Below are 22361 nucleotides of genomic sequence, written 5' to 3' on the forward strand. Positions count from 1 at the left end.
ATATTTTTAGTTTTAATTATTAAAAAAAATGAAAAAGAAGCAGAGGTGGAGGTAACTACCATATCGTAAGTGGGTTTTGAAATTTTAATTTTGTTTTAATTTCTTTATTTAAATTATAAGTATTTTACAATTTTACCCTTAGAATGTTAAATATACATAACTCTGAGCAATTTAGTTAATCAAGGGTATATTTTGGATTTTTGAATGTTATACCATTATTTTATGCTTCTGCCTTTATATATACTAAGTCCCTTCGCTTATTTTTTTAAATATTATTTTAGAATTAAAAAAATAATGGGTAGTTGTATTCCATAAAAATAGTAACCATTATCTGATTGTTCTTATTTTTAAATTTTTTTTAAAATATGAAAAAGTATGAATTTACCATATTATCCTCATTTAATTAATAATTTCAATTCAAAATGTTTGCATTAATCAAAGGCATTTTCTAGTATTTTCACTGCCTTTTATTTTATATATATATATATATATATAGATAAATCATCATATAAAAACACGGCTACTCTTTGAAAATTTTTTAAGAAACTTTCCTTGGGAAAATAATAAAAGTGAATGTATACCAGTCCTTAGCCTTCCACCCAGAGAAATTTGCCACTTTCGCTAATGCTTCTCTCCACTCGTGCACCTTCGTTTTGTCATCCGAGCTAAATCTTTCTTCCAGTTGTGTAAAGGCTTTCTCAAAATACCCCGTTTCTTTTCGTACATCAGATGGATCAACATCATAGAAAATTGGTAGCACTGCTTCTCTTGCTTCCATGAATTTAAGAATGTGTAGAAGTTCATCCAAGCACCATGTTGAGGATGCATAATTTTCTGAGAGGACAATGAGCGCAAACCTTGATCCTTCAATCACAGCAATCAGTTCTCCAGAAATAGCTTTTCCCTTTGAAATTTTAGGCTCATCCCTGAAAGTTATGATTCCTTGAGTTCTCAATGTTTCATGTAAGTGATCTGTAAAGCCCTTTCGAGTGTCATCACCTCTAAAATTGAGAAAAACATCATATTTTCAGTGAGGTATTGTAGATGGAGAAGATGTAGATGTTCTTCGTGTGTACATCGCCACTGAGAACGAACTTAATTACTTAGCTGTGGCAATTTACTGAAGATTGTGATCACATCCACTATGAGTAATCCCAAAAGTTTTGATCATTCAACAAATCCTTTTTTCAACTGCATAGAAAAATATTAGAAATGTTAAAATTAATGCACATTTGTTTCTTAAATAATATAAAAAAATCTATTATAATGGAGAGTGAGCAAACCTACTTAGCAAAGTTGGTGAATCCAAAATACCATGGTATCAAAGTATATGCTTTAGTATAAAATAATCGAAGTACTGTAATATAATAAACTAACTGACTAAGCTGTGTGGTTTAGAACTCTCCTATATATAGGCAGAAGCGGCATTGAGCAGGAGCAAGGTGAGCAATAGATCAGGGCCCCTCCGTTTCATGCAGCTGGCACCGTTCCATCCATGCAGCTGGCAGAGGACGCTTTCCTTGCGTACCATGGCTAGTACCAGACTTGGCCACGCTTAGAGCACCTCCACCGCTCCACCCAAACCTTGGCAACAGCCCCCCAAGCCCAGTTCCCCCCCTCCGTCGTGCAGCCTGAAGTCCGGGCAAGCCTTGGAGTTCACCAGCCCGGGCAAGTTCAAGGGAAATTCTCGATTAGGCTGTAGCCTGAAGTCGCTGACGTCATGCGTGACGTCACGCTGAAGTCAACGGCTGAAATCAAATTTTTCTTTCCCATTGGCACGTGAAATGCACCCAACGGGAAGACGCCACGTGGCGCTTCCCAAACGCTCCGATTGGTTTTTGTCTAGAAATCCGACGGACTTTATTTTTTTGGCTAAAAAAATTGAAAAAAAATCCAATTTATTTTTAAAAAATTCTGGATTTTTTCCCTATAAATACCTAACCATTTTATTCACTTTGCACACCAAATCTTCATACAACTCTTCTTCTTCCAAATTTTTTTACTCTCCACTCATATTTTTCTACTACTTTTCATCTATATCAAAAAATCGAAGCTAGAGGCGCGTGGACAACTCAAAAAGATATTGTGTTGTGTGAGTGTTGGGTGAAAGTTAGTCATTGTCCGGTCACGGGCAATGAGATGAAGTTCTGTCATATCTAGAGAAAAATTCATGGAGAATTTGCTGAAAGATTGGGTTCGCCTCGAACGGAAATGGCCTTGGCTAGTATGTAGAAAATATTGAATAAAGAGTTAGGGAAATAGAGAGATGCCTTGGCAAAAGTGAGGAACAATATTCGAAGCGGTCAAAATCTAGCCGATGAGGTAAAATATTTATAATTGCCGTTTTATTCAATTTAATGTAACTTTTCTTTTCTTGCTTAATCTTTTTTTTCTTGCATTTCCAAATTGTTTATATTTTCTTCTATATTCATTTTTTTTTCTTACATTTCCAATTTGTTTATATTTTCTTGCATAATCTTTTTTTTTTCTGTGCATTTCCAATTTGTTTATATTTTCTTGCATTTCCAATTATTTATTTTTAATAGATCCTAGAAGCACAAATGTGGTTCGGTGCCATGGGGCAAGGCAAAAAAAGTTTCCTGAGTCACCAATGTTGGGAAGTTGTGAAGAATTGTTCGAGATTCAAAATTATTTCCACTGGTCCGCCGGTTGTGTTGAATAAGACACAGCTCCACGATTCACCGGCAACCGATTGGCCATTGGACTCCCCAATGGATCAAGACTCACCACTCCCACGTGTGCCAAGACCCATTGGGAGAAAGGCGGCAAAGACAAAGAGAGGGAGCACTTCGAACAATGAATGTACCCAATTTTTGGAGCAAACAGCTAAGAATGGCGCACTGAGAATTGAGAGAGACTTGAAAAGAGAAGAAGCGGACAAGGCACAACATGAAGCATTTGCAATTCAAAGGCAGCAGGCACAAGAACAAGACATGGAGGATAGAGAGATGAAAATCATGGCCATGGATACAAGTCATATGTGTCTTGAAACAAAGTCCTATTGGAAGTTTAAACGAAGGGATGTGATGAGAAGAAAACTTTTTCATGACGACGAACCTAGCATTAAGGATTGGTTAAATGATCAAAACCATTAGGTGTATTGAAAGATTTGCCATATGTATTAATTTGTTGTATTGTTTCCCTTTCATTCAATAAAGAAAGCATTAAATAATATGACTATTTATTAAAAATATTTGCACATCAAAACAAAGTTTAATTAAAAACAAACCTTAATTTATTGGAAACAACACACAAAACAAAGCATAATTAAAAGCATAATTCCAAACAGATCACACACAAAATAAAGCATAATTCCAAACAAAACATTAATCTTGATTTTATCCACTATGATTGCCTTTCATCTCTCACAAGTGCTCGATCAAGTCAACTTGACGTCTCTCGTGAGCTTATGAAGATGGCATTTCCTGATAACGATCAATCATGGGGTTGTTGTATCGACCATCCCGAATTAACAATTCGTGCTCCATTGGTTGTCCATTTGGTCCCATCGGCCTTTCATAAATTCTTGTCAACGCCGTGTTCATGGGACTGGGTTTGAACACCTCTAGTGAAAGGACCCGACCCAAATTCAACTTTGGAATCTGAGTCAAACCCTGTGCGTATCCGACACCTGGCGAATGCGTGGCACAAATAACCAAACTGCCCTTCTAACTAAAAACCTAGTTTTCTAGCAACTAGACTTCTGCCGAAAATTCGGCAGTCTCCCTTATAAATTGAACGTTTCCAAAAAGTCCCCACATGTCAACAAACATTTATATATGTATCTCAATCGTTCAACATGCATTTAAATATATTCAAACAATCAAACATCATAATATTATGGCCTTCGGCTTTAATAATTCGAATAAATCATTCTACTACAACATTCAAATCAATTCTTATAACATCCCCAGAACAGTGTTAGATTTCATAATAACTTAACTGGACTACCTTTTATTACCTGATCTTGTGGCTGCACCTTGTAACACTAAGCTGCCTACGTACCCTTACTAAGGGATCAAGCCACACGTAGTTCTTTCAAATACTCGTATCAATCATATCCGAGTATAAATACGCCAAACACTGAACTCCCTTTAGTTTAGTTTAAGAATACCTCAGAACTGAAATTCTCTCCTCCTAGGCGTATCCCCATTCCTGATCCGTCAATCCTATCCTCGCAGACCTCGGAGACACCACTTGACAGGACCCGATCCAAATTCCGCTTTGGAATTTGAGTCGGATCCTGTGCATGTCCGACACTTGGCAAATGTCGGGCACAAATGACCTATTTGCCCTTCTAGTCACAGACTTAATTTTAAATTAGCCTTGACTTCTACCGAAAATTCGGCAGAGTCTCCCCTGTAATTTGTTCAATCCCAAAATTACACCTGTCAAAACAAGCATGTATATTTATACAACCAACTGCCAGTATACTTAAATATACATTCCAACAGTTCAGTTCTCAATCTAGGGCAACATATCAGAGCAATTACTAAGAGTTTACAGATGAGTTAATCCTTTTACAAAACAAAGCTTTTATATCAAAGGAAGGGCGCGGAAGCCAGAAAAATGGCCCGGTGGTGGATTTCTGTGCACGTCTACAGCCTGGGGGCGCAAAACATTCAAAAATGTGAGTGGACAAAAGCAAAGGTGACAGGACCCGACCCAATTTCCACTTTGGAATTCGAGCCAAGTCCTGTGCGTGTCCGACACCTGGCGAATGTCGGGCACAAGGGACCTTTTTCCCCTTCTTACGTCAACTTCCCTTTAAAATTCCTTTAGACTTCTGCCGAAAATTCGGCAGAGTCTCCCCTGTATTTTGACCAATCCCAAAACTTTTCACCTGTTAAACATTCAACAAATCCACACCAACTGCCAGAATAGGATAAACCAATATTTGCCAGTTTCAGTTTTTCCACTAAAACTCGATATCAGAGCAATTTTCTAAAGTTCACGGGGTTTTCAGGGATTTTTCTACAAACTCTACCTGACTTTGAAGCGCGGAGGCTATGAGTGGCCCGGTGGTGGATCCTGTGCACTTCTACGACCTGGGGGCGAAAAACAAGTTTTAAACTGTGAGTGGACAAAATAAAATTCTTAAAAACAAGCCAGAATATAATACCCCCGTTTTGAAATAACTAAGGATATATATATATAGATATCGATAATTTAACTATATTTCAATATAAGAAATTCTATAAGCATGAATCAGTATGCTGATGAATAAACTTACATAATCGATCAAATATATAAAGACATCACTGCCTGGAGAAATCAAAGAACTAGTATAACCGAATAAAGATATAAAGATATAAATGTGCAAATACTAAGAAACCGATATAAAATAACTGAAAGTCATCCTTGAATAAAAGAAAACTCAAAATCCTTTGAAAATACCACCTATTTGTACCCCTGTCATATCCGTCAATTCCCTGGCAGGTCTCGGGCGCCACGCAGTCTACCCGAGCAGCAAACTGGCGAAATCAGGGGACTATGATCAGCCTGTCCCGCCGGCAGATTCCTCGATGACACCAAGTCAGCTCGAGTCGCTCTGGCAGGATGCAGGGGACCGTAGTCAGCCTGATCCGCAATCCTGGCAGGTCTCGGGGACACAGAGTCAGCCGAGCCGCAATCCTGGCAGGTCTCGGGACACCAAGTCTGCCGAGCCGCAAATCCTGGCACTCACGGTCCGAGCGTCCCCGAAACTCGTGAGGCAAAGTCGAGTGCACTGACATAAACTGAAATCGGACTGGATGTCCATAGACATCGGTCCAACTGTGGGTAATCACCAAAGAAAATGGGTACGAGGTGGGTTTAAAATAAATTCCTTTAGAAAAAGAAAATCTGATTAATAACTGAAATCTCAAATTGTGCTGCTATTTCAACTGATTCCAATCTCAAACTCTGTTTCTATAACTGGTAAATAAGCAGCACAGATTTATAAAACTATTACTGTACTAATCATGTTCGAAACCACAATAAGGTTTACTCAAGATCAAATAAAGAAATTTATTCAAATAAACTCATTTATAAAACTCATTTAGATAAAATCTATATAAAATCACTTATGAAATCTTACTTATAGAAATCCTCTATATAACATATTTATATAAAATAATTTATGAAAGGAAGTCCACTCACTGATGGTCCGAGCTAGTTGGACCTCTTGAAGTTCTCTTCTGTGTCCTGTCGGGCTCCTGGTGCCTGATTACCCATAAAGATTAAATTAATAAACTGTTGAATAAAAAGAATTTCAACTAAACACCCTGCCCCCGGCTCCTAGAAATACGTGCATCTCATTCCCAGTTACTCTTATGCCCACGTTAGCCCTCTCAGACACTTGGACCAGTTTTGGAAGGTCCGACGCTTAACTAAGCGATAAACTGCCAGATCGGCCGACCCGGGACCCCGTGGGTCCCCGACCTCCAATGGCCAATCTGGGCTTCCCTGAAGGTTCCTTACAGAGAGGGAACCATGTTCTGCGAGTTTGGTCCAAAACGGATGGTCGGATTGGCCAAAATCGCGTTATCGCTTAAAATCCAAACCCTAGCCCCAGGGTTCGCGATTCCGGAGTATCCGGGACTCCGATTCGCAATCCGTCGAATCCTACACGATCCTGACATCGTGTAGACCGACATATCCAAAATTCAGCGCGATCCGACGATTTAACGACACTGCACCCACGGATCGCACGATATGGAAAATCCGTTCGGGGCTCAAACGGACTCCGAATCGAGATCCGCGAAATCCCACATGCTCGTGACGACAAGAGGGTCACAAAACTGCACATAATCCCACACGCTCCAGCACACGCGGGCAGCTTTGGGTGTCCAAAGCGATTTCGAGTGGCCGAAAAATCTCGGAACGAAGACTCCAAACTCCTACCCTAGGTAAAACACCCCATTTTCAGCCACTTTTGTTCTTGGGCATACCCCAAAAAGTGACCAGAAACAGTAGTTTCAAGCGGCCGAAGTTCCAGCCAGATTTCAAGTCGAAAATCGAACCCCTTAGAGCTAAAATCGATCGAAACCCATATATCCATCATCTAGAACACGAAAAATAGCTGAGAAACCATACCTTACTCGATCGATTTGGTGGAGAAACGAAGGAGAATTTTGAGCTGGAAGTTCGGGTGGCTTCGAAGGAACCTCCGTCGGAAAACATGGTTTTCCGGCCAACTCAGGGCGGCCCCGGGGTGGAGGTCGGTCAGGTCTTGACGGCGAGACGGAGGCGGACCCGATGGTACCCACGGCGGAGATCGGCTCGGCCTGTGGTGGCCGGGCCGTCGCCTGGAAGTCGAACGGGCGCACGGCTGGGTGCGACGCGAGGGAGAGAGAAGGAAGAGAGAGAAAGTGACGGGGGAGAAGAGAGAGAGAGATAAAAAGTCTGACTTTTTGGCCAAATTACCATTTTGCCCTTCGCGGTTTTTAGACCATATCTTCTTCGTTACGGCTCCGATTCGGGTCTACTCCGTGTCTACGAACTCATTTCGCCGCGCTCTACGCAATGGCGTAAGCGGAATTCCCAAATTCTTTCTCGATTAAAAAGTCAAATTTTCCCCCATTAAAATATGCGAGGGCAAATTGGTCTTTTTTGCTAAAAGATATTTTCCTTACTTTTTAGATATTTTGTTTTGGGTTCTTACAAAAGGTCTAGAAAATAGCATAAGAACATACTAACCCCACTGTAAAAGAACAGTTATGTAGAAACTGAATTTTTCCTTTTCATCATATTCGTACTAAAATCAATGCATTCACATATTTATATACGTATATGCCAATCATATTCAAGATCAATAAAATTCTCTTAAAAACACTGTAATCAATTTAAAACTACTACCTAGGTGTACCCCTTTTATTCTGTCAATTCCTGATATTCGTCAATTCCCCTAGCAGGTTTCGGTGACACAAAGTCAACCCGAGCCGCAAACTGGCAGGATTCAGGAGACCGTAGTCAGCCTGATCCGCATTCCTGGCTCTCACGGTCTGGGCGTCCCCAAAACTTGTAAGGCAAATGTCAAGTGCACTGACAAAACTGAAAGCAAACTGGATGTCCGTGGACATCATCATATCCGAAGGCAACATATATTGAAGGCAACCTGTTTCTGTAACTGGGTAACCAAGGTGGCTTAAGAAAATATAAGATTTCTGAAAGGTCTAATGAAAAACTGAATTTTTGATTAAATCTAGAACTCTACTGCCATTTTATCTGATATAAATCTCAATCTCTACTTTCCATATCTTTTTAGCATTTTAACTAGGCAACATATAAATAAAGATATTTAACTTCAACAAAACATGCTAGGAAAACTATAATCAATAAAACTTATTCAAGATCAAATAATGAAATTTATTTGCATAAAATCATTTATAAAATAAAAGTCCACTCACTCCTGGTCCGAGCTAGCTAGACCTCCTGAAGGTCCCTCCTGCGGGTTTGCCTGGCCCCGGGTGCCTGGTTAAACCACCATGAATATTTAATTAATAAAACTGCTCGATATAAGTATTTAATTAAAACCCTGACCCCCGGCTCCTAGAAGTGCGTGCACTAGCTTTAAAATCATTCTTATGCTCACTTAAGCAATTCGGATGGTTAGAACTGTCTTAAAAGACCCAAGACTCACTAAGTGATAAATTTCCATATTGGTCAATACAGAACCTCGTGGGGTCCACGACCTCCAATTACCAATCCGAGAATTCCTATAAGTTCCTCACATTTAAATAACCAAGTCCTGCAAATCTAGTCTGAATCGGACGATCGGATTGACCACGATCGTGTAATCGCATAATTTCTAAACCCTAGCCCTAGGGTTCGCGATATCGGAGTATCCGAGACTCCGATTCACAATCCGTCAAATCCTACACGCTTCTGAAATTATCTAGAGTAACATATCTGAAATTGATTACGATCCAACGGCTCAACAGTATTGAACCCGGAAATCGCACAATATGGAAAATCCGTTCGAGGCTCAAACGGTGTCCAAATTGAGATCCGCGAATTCCTATGCGCTTGTGACAACCTAAGGATTGCATCAAGATACAGTGCCACTGCACTACCCTCACCCACGAGCCGCCACACGTGCCGGCAGAGCTGGGTGTCCAAAGCGATTACGCATCGCCAGAAAATCTCAAAATCACGGCTCCAAACTCCTACCCTAGGTATAACACCATATTTTTAACCACTTTTGTTCTTGGACCTACCCCAAAAACTGACCAGAAGTGGCCGAACACGAAGGCAAAAAACTGGCCGAATTTTCAAATTCGAAAATCCAATATCTACACTGAGAACCGATTAATTCCTACCCAACAGGCAGCTAGAACAGCTCGAGAGGTTTAAAATCCATACCTGGCTCGTCGAAAACGGTGGCCGAAGGAGGGAGATCAACGGCTGTGCAGATCAGACGACACCGACCGCTTCTTCTCCATTTTCCGATGAAATCACGGCGGCTAGAGGCGGGAGCTGGCTGGAGCTGGAAGAGGACGGCGCCCCAGTCATTTTGGTACTGGCCCCGTCCACAGCCGTGGCCGGTGGCCGGAGTTTCGAAGAGAGGAAGAGAAGCCGTCGGAGAAGAAGGGAGCTCACGGGAGGGGGGGAGAGAGAGAGAGAGAGAGAGAGAGAGAAATCTGATTTTTATAAAATCCCATTTTGAAATAATTACGATTGTGCCACTGAGTTTCTTTTGACCATAACTCTCTCGTTACAACTCCGATTCGGGCCCACTACGTGTCTATGAACTCATTTCATCGTGCTCTATGCAACGGTGTCTGTAGAATTGTCAAATTCCTTTCTGGTCAAAAAGTCAACTTTTCATTAATAAATTATTCCAAGGGCAAAATTGTCTTTCCTCATAATAAATTACTAATTAAATATGAATTTTGGGTTTGGGTCATTACACCACTTCTATCCGAGCCTCAATCCTTGTGGACCTCGGATATACCCCTTCTATCCGAGCCGCAATTCCCCCTCTCGCAAGTCTCGAAGATACCCCTTCTATCCGAGCCGCAATCCCCCCTCGCAGGTCTTGGAGATACCCCTTCTATCCAAGCCGTAATTCCCCCTTCGTAGGTCTCAGAGATACCCTTTCTATCCAAGCTGCAATCCCCCCTCCCAGGTCTCGGAAGTCCCTAAAGGTTCTAATATGCCTAGGACACATGTCCTGTGAGTTTGGTCTCGATCGAATGGTCATATTGATCACGATCGCACGATCATATTGATCACGATCGCACGATCAGATGGTTACTGTAAACCTAGCCCTAGGGTTGGCATTTTCGGAGTATCCGGGACTCCATTTTACGATCCTGGAATTACCTAGATCAACATATATGAAATTGACTATGATCCAATAGTTCAAACGTATCGAACCTGGAAATCGCACAATAGGCGAGATCAGTTCAGGGTTCAAATATTATCCGATTTGAGATCCGCAAAATCCTACGCTTTCGTGAGGTTCAAGGAATCATTCTAGGACAAAATGTGGCCCCCACTACCTTGCCCACGCCCCGCCCATGCGCCGGCAGCGCATGGGTGTGCAAATAAAATTCTGGCAGCTGGAAAAACTCCAAACCGCCGGCCATGATTTCTACCCTAGGTGTAAAACATCATTTGGAGACACTTTTGTTCTTGGACCTACCCCGAAAAGTCGATGGAAATGGCTGGAATCGAAGGCCGAAAATCGGCAGATTTTCAATCGCTTATTTACCCTTCAAAACTCAGAATTTCTCCTATCCAACTCAACCAGCAGCTAGAGCACCTCGAGAAGATGAGAAAGCATACCTAGATTGCAAGATTTGGCCATCGGAAACACCCAAACGAGTTTCTGAAAAATCTGTCAAAAACTGTCCAAAAACAGCCCGGATTCCTTCAATTTCTGGCCAGCAATGGTGGTTCCAGCGGCTGAGGTTGGTGGGATGAGAAGAGGGAGGCAGCCCGGTTCTTTTGGGACTGGTGTCACCCAAAACGGAGGCGTGTGGGGACGGTGGTGGAGGAGAGAAGTTGGCTGCCAAAGGAGAGAAACCCAGAAAATTCCTGTTGTGTCGCAAGGTACTTTAGCGATACTGTAGCAGTAACAAATTTTAAAATTCCCATTACGTCCTTTACGTTTCTTGACCATTTCTCCTTCGTTACAACTCAGAATCGGGCGTGCCGCATGTCTACGAACTAATTTTGACGAGCCCAACGCAAGATATAACTCAATTCCCCAAATTCTTTCACGAACAAAAGTCAACTTTTAAACCCTTTAAAATATTCTCGAGGTAAAATTGTCTTTTAATTGAATAAATTAATAATTAAATATTGATTAAGGATCGGGTTGTTACAAACTACCCCCTTATAAAAAATTTATCCTCGAAATTACGTACCTGTCACTTGAAAAGGTGAGGGTACTGGGCCTGCATCTACTACTCGAGTTCCCAAGTCAGCTCCTCCATAACTTGATATGATGGGAACTTAACGTTCCACATTTCTTGAACCTCACACCCTCCAAGGGAATCATTCTAAAAATCTCACTTACCAATCGCATCTCAATATCCTCGGAGCAAATATCCACATCATATTTCTACCAATATTATGTCATTCTAAGCCTTGCCAACATCATCCCCTATATGAATATACATAAGCTAGTCGGGTTTAATATTTGCAACTTTTATAACATTCCAAAAGCTGGCCTTTGAACCTAAAAACCACTAAAATACAAACTTAGATGTTGGTACACTAGTACCTCTCTCGACATTTGTCCGCTGTCAAGAATGACACAAACTTCACCCAAAATCTCTGTTGGATCAGTTGTCCCCATCAACATGTAACTCTAGGAATTACAAATTTTAACTTTTTAAGACTCTTATTTTCCTCTTTTGTTAGAATTGACAAACGATATTGCAAATATATTTCTTCGAAGGAAGTACCAGAAAAGATCACCTTTACCAAGTTATAGTCATCATACACTCCACCATGGTTATAGGCAACTTTGAATGTTGCACCCCTACTGCAGAAAACACCTGGACTATCTACCAGATCTTTCATAGGTAACTTCCTAAAGTACTCTCTCCGCACCCCACCATGACATAGAAGTATAATTAAATGCCTACAAAAATATGTATTCCTGTGTGACTTTCTTACTTTAACTTCCTCTAACAAATTCACTATTTGATCGTCTGAAATCATTTGATCAATGTCATCTTTAATCATTGATGGTCAAATTTGAGTTGTTTTTGGTGGTGAAACTGCAAGAGCAGAGGCTCAATGTATTTCTTATTGACTTAGTCTCCTTTGAATACCTTTTTTGGGACTGAGCAAAGCCAAATCCTCATATATGAATCCAATCCTGTCTATGTGTATATGAGGCTTCCCATCTCTATAGATGAGATTACTATGTTCATCTTGGCGATACTCCTCTGCAATGTACTCAACTTCTCAAGAAATCAATCTACTACTAAGCCCTTTGCCTTAGGTATGATGAATGAAAACCTAGCCACGTAGTTGGGCACAATAGGCACAGTACATGGGTGCACAAAATGTATCAAGTTTCATGAATTTATATGTTAGAGAACTTATACTCTCCACTCTTGTTCATATTAGCTAGGGACCCCACACGGATAAAATAACACTTCACCCACTTATTAAAACATCCTTTCGCTGAAAACCTTGAAACTAAAATTTAATCTACCACCATAGGCATACCCATTCTATTTCCATTAATACCTGGTTTTCGTTTTGACCCACATAACTCCGTCAATTCCTTATACTACTGTCGATACCTCGTGTCATCATGGTGATGCACCCTCGCAGGTCTCGGTAACACAAGGTTGACACGAGCCACCTTCCTGGCAAGATTCAGGGAATCCGCATTCCTCGCTCCCACAGTCCGGATATCCCTAAGACTCTTGGGGCAACTATCAAGCATGTTGACCTAATCGAGAGCAACCGATTTATTATGCTTGGGTACCTAGGGTGGTTTTAAGAAAATATGATTTTCCTGAAAAAGATTGGAATTTATAAACTACTTCTTAACTAACCTGAAATCCTGCTGCCATCTAATCCAACAAACTATCTTCGTCCTTATTTCCAAATTATGTAAAACATTCTCAACTCGACAGCATATAATAAGTTATTGAACTCATGCATTCCTATTTATACATAAATTACCAAACAATAATCCTGTTGAAAAATATTGAATGTATAGTTCGTCCTACCACCTATGTATACCTATTTATTTCCGTCAATTCCTCGTGTCACCGTGGTGACACGTCCTCGCCGACCTGAGTAACACAAGGTCGACTCGAGCTGTAAACCTCGCAGGATTTAGGAGACACTGGGTCAGCCTGATCCGCAATCCTGGCAAGACCCAATGGGCACTAGGCCCACCTGAGCTGCATCCCTCGCTCCCACAGTTCGAACATCCCCAAGCCTCGTGGGGCAAAAGTCAAGCATACTGACTTAACTGAAGACAATACTTAATACACTTGGTCCCTTCGATTCCCATAATCTCCTTGCCAAGCAATTGGGCAATTCTTCCATTGCCAGTGCATACAATCGATGCTTCCAATCATTCCTGGGAAACCTCGAGCCTCGGCTTTTTGTACAAGCCTTCAGAGGTCTCTAGTCGTAAGATTGTGAAGGTACTCCCTCTTGTAGAGATTTTCTATTGCATCACAGAATCTCACCAAGCACTCTAGGATAGTTGATTTTCCCATCCGCGCAATCTCATCCACCTGCTCTGCAGATGCCCCATAAGCAAGCATCCGTAAAGCAGTTGTAAGTTTTTGCTCTAGAAGAAGACCCAAAACCCCAACAGCATCATACTTCTGAACGAAGTACGTGTCATAATTGCAAATATCATGCATGATTTTTTGGAACAAATAAGGCTGCATTATATATCTATCTCGAAAATAAGACACATGATATAACGAATTTAGGATAAAGTAATCTTCCAAGAGATTCTTACCCCGAGGCTGCCTATGTCTGTCCACGTTCGGGCCACGACGACGGTGGTGTTGCCTTGATTCATTGAGCATACACACTGCTACAACCATTTCTTCCTCCTCTTCATCGACCTCACGATCTTTTTCAGCACGTCTGCGCCTGATTTCTTCATCTTCTCGCTCTTGCCTCTCCAACAGCCTCATCATGTTGGACATTGAGAGTAGAATGTGTTTTGTAAAATCTGAGAAATGAAAGAATATAGAAGATATGGTGTGAGAGATAGGAGTTTAGGGTGCAGTTTTATAGAGGGATTTAGAAGATAGAGATGACATGTGGAGCAATTTTAGAAGATGAAAATCTTATCTGAAATATGAGATTAGAATTTTTTAATAAATATCCAAAAATCTTATCTGACATGGGACACGTGGCACAATTTTAGAGGGTAAAAATCTTGCCTGAAATATGAGATTATAATTTTTTTTAATAAATATCTGAAAATCTTATCTGAATAAGACACGTGGCAACCGAAAATCTTATCTAAAATTTGATGGACACGTGGCAACCAAAAAATCTTATTTGAAAATTTAATTAGAAAATTTTATCCGAAAATGTTATCTGAAATTTTAGGTGAGAATTTTATAATAAATAGTGACACGTGGAAACTGAAAATATTATCTGAAATTAATGGTTTAAGTATATAAAAAAAATAGAAAATAAAGTAGAGTGAATAGTGTTTGCCCTTGCCCTTACCCTTTGGAGTGGAATCAAAAAAGGAAAGACTGCCACTATTTACGTGAATAGTGTCAAACTTGCCCTTACCATTTGGGGTGGAGGTGCTCTTAGGTTCAACGTCTCTCAAGCCCATCAAGGTTGAATGAGGATGGTCTAGCATGGTCAACTCTTGGATTAACAAGAATTTTATATATATAGGGTAATGATTTCCTCACTCCAATTTTATCCACTTACACTCCTTTTTAGTTATAAAATAAAGTATAAGTGGATAAAATTGGAGTGGGGAAATCACCACTCTATATATATAAGTTTATAGTTTTATATATTTATTTATACCGGATTCTTTCCATTTTTTAATCCCCAAATTTAGAAAATTAGGACCCAGATAGATTAGCATTTCATTAGTTCATGAAGAATATTGAACCACCATCTCAATCCTTATTGCATTACTAATCTTATTTATAAATCATTGACTTTTTGTTTCGTCATGCATGCTCTGCGGTATAAATTTTTTATTGGTTAATCAGATTCTTTTCACTAAATAAATAAACTAGTTCTACAATTAATATGCTACAAAAATTCTACGAGCCAATTAATATAAAACTGAAACTTGTTGCTTGAGATGATCTTAATTAACGTGATGCATGTTTGCATTATGCGCATCTACAAGGTCAGTTTGTCAATTCCCTTTCTCGTAGCCAAGGAGATTTAGAGAGAAAGAAAAAAAATATATGTATGTTAAAATCATTTTTCGTCGTGGCTATTTTTGAAAAATAGACCGTTTCAATCCAAACAAAGTTTGTCAATTCCTTACGATTTTTTTTTCAACGATCTAAACTGTCTATGTTTTTTATTATTATTATTTTTTCAGTTTTACTATTCTCATTATGATTTTCATCTGTTTTTAGATTTTGTTATCTTATTTCGGGGGGTTTTTTAAAAAAAAAGGCAAAAAAGGGGGAGGAGGATTTGTGAATTCCAATTAATTATAAGACCACGGAAATTGAGATGTCAACATCGATTTGGTTCCTTCTCTCCCATCCACCTTATCAGCGCCATTGATACAAAGCTTTTTCAAAATTGAATTATGAGCTAGCAACCTTCTCTCTAACTTTCTTCTTTGGACCTTTTCCATTTTCTTCATGGCATGTGTCATTATCCTTACACTTAAAACAATGTAATTAATGCATCACACAAGCTCATTTTTGTTTTTCCAATTTATCTTTATTAATGCATCACACAAGCTCATTTATTACCACCTTATTAAAAAAATATGTAAATAAGAAAACGACAATTTTATTTATTTATTTTAAAAATTATCTTCTTCTTTTTTTTTTCAAAGAGAACGTTTATTTGTTTTTTTTTTCCACAACAAAAATGACAATAAACATAAATATTAATAACAATAAACCTATCATAAGAAAAAAACAAAACAGTAAAACATAAATAACAATAAACATAACATAAATATTATAAGAAGCAAAATAAGCAAAAAAAAAGAAAAAAGAAGAAGAACAATAAACATAAATGAAAAGAATCAAAAGAAGCAAAATATTATACGGACATTAATAACAATAAACATATCAGTAAAAGAAGCAAAATCTGTTTTCTAGAAGAAAAAAAAGGGACATTAGACACGTTTAAAGTAAAAAAGGTGATAAGAAATGAAGTTTTAAAAAGATTAATTTCTTTTAAAACAAAAAATTTAATATATTTAATAAGAGTAAACTTGAAAAATAAAAATTAGTTTATGTGATACATTAATGACATTGTTTTAAGTATAAAGAAAGTGACACATGTCATGAGTTAAATGGAGAAGGTCCAAAGAGAAGGTTAGAGAGAAGGTTGATAGCACTCCCCTTTATCTATTACCATCATAATAACTCCATGGGCTGATAATTTTAAAAATTATTTAAAAATAATCTTCATGCACTTCTCTTCAATAGGAACATAGAGAGAAAAAAAATTGCTTAAAGAATAACTATTTTGAATTTTTTATTATAAAAATAATTCTTCGAAATTGATTATAAAATAAAAAGATAATGTAGGGTCAGATGTCAAGACAATAGTGTGTTAGCCCAAATGCAACGTGTGATGTGAGTGAGTGAGTTGCTAAATATTAAAAAATAATAATAATAATTAAAGCCGCTAGCGGACTAGGCCCTGGATTTGACGACCACGTGTTTTCTGCTCTAGATAACATTCATAGTACCTGACCCAAACAAAAAACATTTCTTTTAAAAAAATCTCAACATACCTACTATACCAAGCAACATACTTAAAGTAATTTTTATTTATATTTTTGGTAAAAAGTTAATACCTCTTTACCAACCCTGATGTAAATACATGCAATTCACCTGCCTAGATTTACTAGGTACCTTCCACCTACCTCATTTCTTTTTCTAGCCGACAACGTGACACATCATTTTTCCCCTTTACCTTTTCCTACCTTAAATCTTACATAACAGAAATGACGTATGACATGTAAAAAGTTAGAGCTAAAATTTTAATGTTTATGGGTCAAAATGTAAAACACACAATTTAATTATACAATCCTTTTTGGCTATTGAGATAATGAAAAAATTTGGATGGGGAGGGAGGACAAGACGACTTTTGGCCTAGGCCCGACTATGCCGCTACCCAATACATGACATCTATTATGTCGCGTGACACGATGAATGGCAGACATTAAAACATGCGTCAACTACATAAGAAAAAAGAGCCAAAGTTAGTCAATTCCCACGAAAACAAAACATTAAGGTCCTTTTAAGTTTGTTAAAGGGCAAAGCTTTTGATCATTGACAATCGCTTAGTTCGGCCGTAGGAGAATCTATAAAGCCAAAACACTACCACTCATAAAAGTCTAAAAAGAGACATTGCACCTCTTAGGCTTAACCAAACACGTTTTTCCACTTTGGAAAAACCAAGAAACTCACCCCAAAAAACAATAAATGAAAAATATATACATTTTGCTGCTCAAACCCACCGGGTTTGTCCCGGTTTTGTTTTGTTTTTTTTCCTTTTTGTTAATAAATTCATTTTTAAATTACAAACCAAAAAAAAAAAAAATCCTAAATATGCCATCGCATCTTAATCCTTGAAGATGACGTCATTGGCCATACTCATCAACGGTCCAATCGCATCCTGCGGGAACTTCCTTGCGAACAGAAATGGGTCCCGCCGTTCTGTCAAAGACCAATCAGAGCCGTTGCCGCTCTCCTTCTCGTCACCGTATTTCGGCCTGTCGTTTCTCAAGGTGGTGATCAAATGGGGCCCCAAGTCGGAGGCCTGATACGTGCGGGGGTGGCCATCGAATCTCCCGCGCCAGTCCACGTGCGTGAGGGTAGCGGGCACACACCCGCCCGGTTCTCTCATGTTCAGGAAGGTAGGAAAGTAATTTTCCTCAGGGTAACACGTGTCCCAACGCTGGCACGGTAGCTTGAACTTGGACCAGAGCTGGTGGTCACCCACAACCACCCTCGCATGCTTCCGCTTCAGGATCCAGAATTGGGACCCGATCCGAAACTCCTCCAGCTTCACCTGTGGCAGCATTGCGTCCTCCCCACGGGCCGCCCACCTGTCGTACGCCCCGATCTCGTTGTCTAAAATCTCGATGAAGCTCTTCTTTGATCGAGCGAGGGTTTGGTACGTGAAGTTGAAGGACCGGATGGGGATACAAGAAGGAGAGAGAAGCGCGAACATGGCGTTCTTGGGGTCATCGAGGAGGGCGTGGGCGAGCAAACGACGAGTCGCGGAGATGAGAGTGGAGGTGAATCGCTGGGCGGGTTGGGAGGGGATGACCCGGTGGGCGAAGACGCCAGAAAACGGTGGGTCGTAGGGGAATCTCGGGTCAGCGTGGACATATATAGAGAAATGGGTTTTGGGGGTTTGGTTGAAGAAGCATTCCCAGAGAGGGGAGAAGGGAAGAGGGGTGGTGGTTAGGAAGAGGAAGGCGATTTTGGGACGATCGGAGCAAGGCGGGCGAGACTTGACACGGGTGGCGAGGTGGAAGAGCGAGTCGTCATCTAATGGGAGGGATTTTGGCGGTGAAATTAGGTTGATTTTTTGGTAGGTTTTGGTGAGTTTTAGGGATTGGGGGATTTGGGTGGGGATGGTGGTGGTTGGGCTTGTGATGGTGAAGATTATGGTGAGAGGCAAACAGAGAAGAAAGGCGCAGATGAGAGAAAATGGCGTTGGGGAGAGCATGGTTTTGTGGTTGAGAGAGAGAGAGAGAGAGAGAGACAGTGACTGGTATTTTTAGTGGAAAATGGAGAGTGAGATTTGGTGGAAGAAGATGAGGAGCATGGTGATTTACGGCGGGGATAAGATTGATGACAACCTAAAAGCGCTTTTTAAATTACTTTTTAACTTATTTTAGAAATAATTTGTTGTCTTTTGTTTGGAGGATATAAAGGGGATTTAATGCTAAATAACCTGGTTGGTGAAGAGGTATTAATTTTTTTACCAAAAATATAAATAAAAATTACTTTAAGTATGTTGCTTGGTATAGTAGGTATGTTGAGATTATTTTTAAAAAATATTTTTTTGTTCGGGTCAGGTACTGTGAATGTTATCTGGAGCAGAAAACACGTGGTCGTCAAATCTAGTGCCTAGTCCGCTGGCGGCTTTAATATATATATATATATATTTATTTATTTTTTTTAATATTTAGCAACTCACTCACTCACATCACACGTTGCATTTGTGCCAACGCACTTTTGTCTTGACATTTGTCCCCACATTCTCTTTTTATTTTATAATCAATTTCGAATAATTATTTTTATAATACAAAATTCAAAATAGTTATTCTTTAATCATTTTTTTTCTCTATGTTCCTATTGAAGTGAAGTGCATGAAGATTATTTTTAAATAATTTTTAAAATCATCGGCCCGTGAAGTTATTATGATAGTAATAGATAAAGGGGAATGCTAGCAACCTTCTCTCTAACCTTCTCTTTTGGACCTTCTCCATTTAACTCATGACATGTGTCACTTTCTTTATACTTAAAACAATGTCATTAATGTATCACATAAACTAATTTATATTTTCCAAATTTATCCTTATTGAATGTGTTGGTTTTTTTACAACTTTATTACCACCATATTAAAAAACATATAAATAAGAAAAATGAAAATTTTATTTATTTATTTTTAAAAGTGTCTTTTTCTTTTTGTTCAAAGAGAACATTTGTTTTTTTTTTCCACAACAAAAATGACAATACACGTAAATATTAATAACAATAAACATATAAGAAGAAAAAAAAACAAAACAGTAAAACATAAATAATAATAAACATAACATAAATAAATAATGTATGTATATTTTACTAAGAAGATAAGTAAAAATAAATAAATGTTTCTTCATAAAAATTTTAAAATGTGTCTTTTTAGAGAATAGGTATATTTAATTTTTTTAAATAATAGGTACATTAGTTTATTCTAAATTTGATTATTTAAGACATACGACCAAAAAATATTTATTAAAAAAAGAAATAACTTATCCTAAAAAATTCCTAAATTTAAGCCAATTTAAAACACCATTTGAATCTTAAAAACTTAATGAAATGGATAGTGGCCAAGTAAATATGTTGAAAGTATATTCAACACGATAAATGGACAAACAACAATTGCCAAGACAACTCAAATTTTAAGGAGGTGTATTTGAGGGATCTGTAAGTTACAATAAATAAAATTGTAAGCGTCATTAGGTAACTTGCTAAGTTGAATCTTAGTCATCCGGTTTTTCTTATAAAAATTAAATTTTATTTATAAAAAAGTAAATTGATGGGCTGCAGGTAAGAAAAATTAATTTGAAGGGGAAAAATCAAATTTACTATTTAAAAAACGTTGATTGTGTGAGTCTCACACCACATCTGAGAGTAAAAGCTTTGTCTAATAATTTAAATAAATTTGAGTCTCCTCATTCATCATCAATTAGTTTTGGATCAAATGTTACATTCTAATATGGTATAGAGTAAAATTATTCCCATATTGGGTATAATAGTCACAAATGCTCCCATGTCCCCCGGCGTATCTTGTCTAGGTGTTTGAGTGTGAATTTCACATTAGAGAATGAAAACATTACCTAATAATTGAAATGTCTTGAGTCTATTCATCTAATGTCAATTGATTGTATATTGCATACTCGCATTTTAATTATATAAAAAAATCTTATCCTATCAACCAATTTTGATAGGACCCGACCCAAATTTCACTTTGGAATCTGAGCCGAACCCTGTGCATTTCCGACACCTGGCAGGTGCCAAACACACTTGATGAAATTGCCCTTCTAACTAAAATTCAAAATTTCTTTTTAGGGAGTCCCCTCTGTAAATTGCTCGTTTCCCAAAAATTTACACCTGTCCGAAAAAAAATTCATATCCACAAACGTTCAACATGCACAATGGTAGGACACACACAACCAACAACAAATCTTTATGGCTTCAGGCCTTAAAACCCTAGGGCAATTTTAGAGCAATACTAATCAATTTAATTTACAGGAATAGTTCGATTACAATAGAAACCCTACATAGAGAGAAAAGGATGAATCGTGGTGATGATCGCTCGGTGGTGGTGCTTTGGTACATGGCTACTGCCTGGGGGCGCAAAACATTTAAAAATGTGAGTGGACAAAAGAAAGTTTTGAAAAATATAATATCAACATACTAACCCCACTGTTAAAACATTTGAAAATTCATTTATATCCATGTTCTATATTCGTACAAAAATCAAGCATGCATATCTATATGCATATAACCGATCATACATTCAGTCAAATCATCAAAACCAATTAAAAGCATTGTAAAGAAAAAATTCCTTTTCCCCCTAGGTGTACCTATAATAAAACTGTCAATTCCATGATTTTATATTTATTTTCCACATTATCCGTCAATTCCAAGTGTCATATAAGCGACACATCCTCTCAGCGTTGGTAACACAAAGTCAACTCAAGCCGCATTCCTCTCTCTCAGGGACACCTGGTCAACCTGAGTCGCATTCCTCGCTTCTCAGTGTTCAGATATCCCTCAGACTAGCGGAGCAACTGTCAAAAGCACACTGACTCAACGAAAGGCAACAAGGATGTCTGTGGACATCATTATAACTGAAGGCAACAATTTATCCGAAGGCAACATTTTGGGTACCTATGGTTGTTTAAAAACCTTTCCTAAAAAAATTATAATTCTATTTCTCATTAAATCCTTAAATCCTGTTATCATTTCCTTTTCTACCTTCCAAACCATTCACGTTTACACATAAACAGAATTTAATAAAAATATTTGGATTCAAACTCATTGCTTGGAAAGCAAAATCATAAATAATTCATTCTAGAGAAATAATAAAAATTTTACTGCACAAAATTCATGTATAAAAGAAAAGTCCACTCACTGAGCATCTAAGCTAGTTTGACCCTTCGAGGGTCCTTCCCGTGGGTTCAATGAAGCTCGAGTACCTATTTAAACAATTAAAACATTTAATTAATAAAATAGCTCAACCACAATTATTTAATCAAAACCTTGTCCCCTGACCTCAAAAGTGCGTGTACGTAACTTAAGAAGGTTCCTAGGGCCATTTTCAACATTTTTGACAGGTGGAATGGTCTGAAAACACTCAAGATTGAATACGCGATTAATTTCCCATAATGGTCAAACCGGTACACTGTGGGGTCCACGACCTCCGATTACCAATCCGAG

General features: G+C 38.5%; 2 protein-coding genes across 2 annotated transcripts; both read right to left on the reverse strand.

Annotated features, from left to right (window-relative positions):
* Window positions 1–538: 538 nt before the first annotated feature.
* Window positions 539–14153, reverse strand: LOC117635205 (TMV resistance protein N-like). The gene is made up of 2 exons (XM_034369555.1): window positions 14014–14153; window positions 539–1001 (listed from the first exon to the last, which is right to left on the reverse strand). Exons 1-2 carry the CDS (start codon window positions 14151–14153, stop codon window positions 539–541), a joined length of 603 nt encoding a protein of 200 aa, XP_034225446.1.
* A 3329-nt stretch (window positions 14154–17482) lies between these two features.
* LOC117635657 (glycosyltransferase BC10-like) lies at window positions 17483–18917 on the reverse strand. Its single transcript, XM_034369993.1, has one exon. The coding sequence runs from the start codon at window positions 18874–18876 to the stop codon at window positions 17761–17763; it is 1116 nt and encodes a 371-aa protein (XP_034225884.1). The 5' UTR covers window positions 18877–18917; the 3' UTR covers window positions 17483–17760.
* Window positions 18918–22361: the final 3444 nt, after the last annotated feature.

The sequence above is a fragment of the Prunus dulcis genome, chromosome 7 (assembly GCF_902201215.1).
Source record: "Prunus dulcis chromosome 7, ALMONDv2, whole genome shotgun sequence".
NCBI classification, from domain to species: Eukaryota; Viridiplantae; Streptophyta; class Magnoliopsida; order Rosales; family Rosaceae; genus Prunus; species Prunus dulcis.

What these genes read in the sequence shown, in the direction of transcription:
- LOC117635205 (XM_034369555.1), bottom strand. Translation starts at nt 14,153, where the DNA reads ATGTCCAACATGATGAGGCTGTTGGAGAGGCAAGAGCGAGAAGATGAA. An exon ending in TGTATGCTCAATGAATCAAG is followed by an intron (nt 1,002 to 14,013) that starts GCAACACCACCG and finishes TCTCAATTTTAG; the next exon opens with AGGTGATGACACTCGAAAGG.
- LOC117635657 (XM_034369993.1), bottom strand. Translation starts at nt 18,876, where the DNA reads ATGCTCTCCCCAACGCCATTTTCTCTCATCTGCGCCTTTCTTCTCTGT.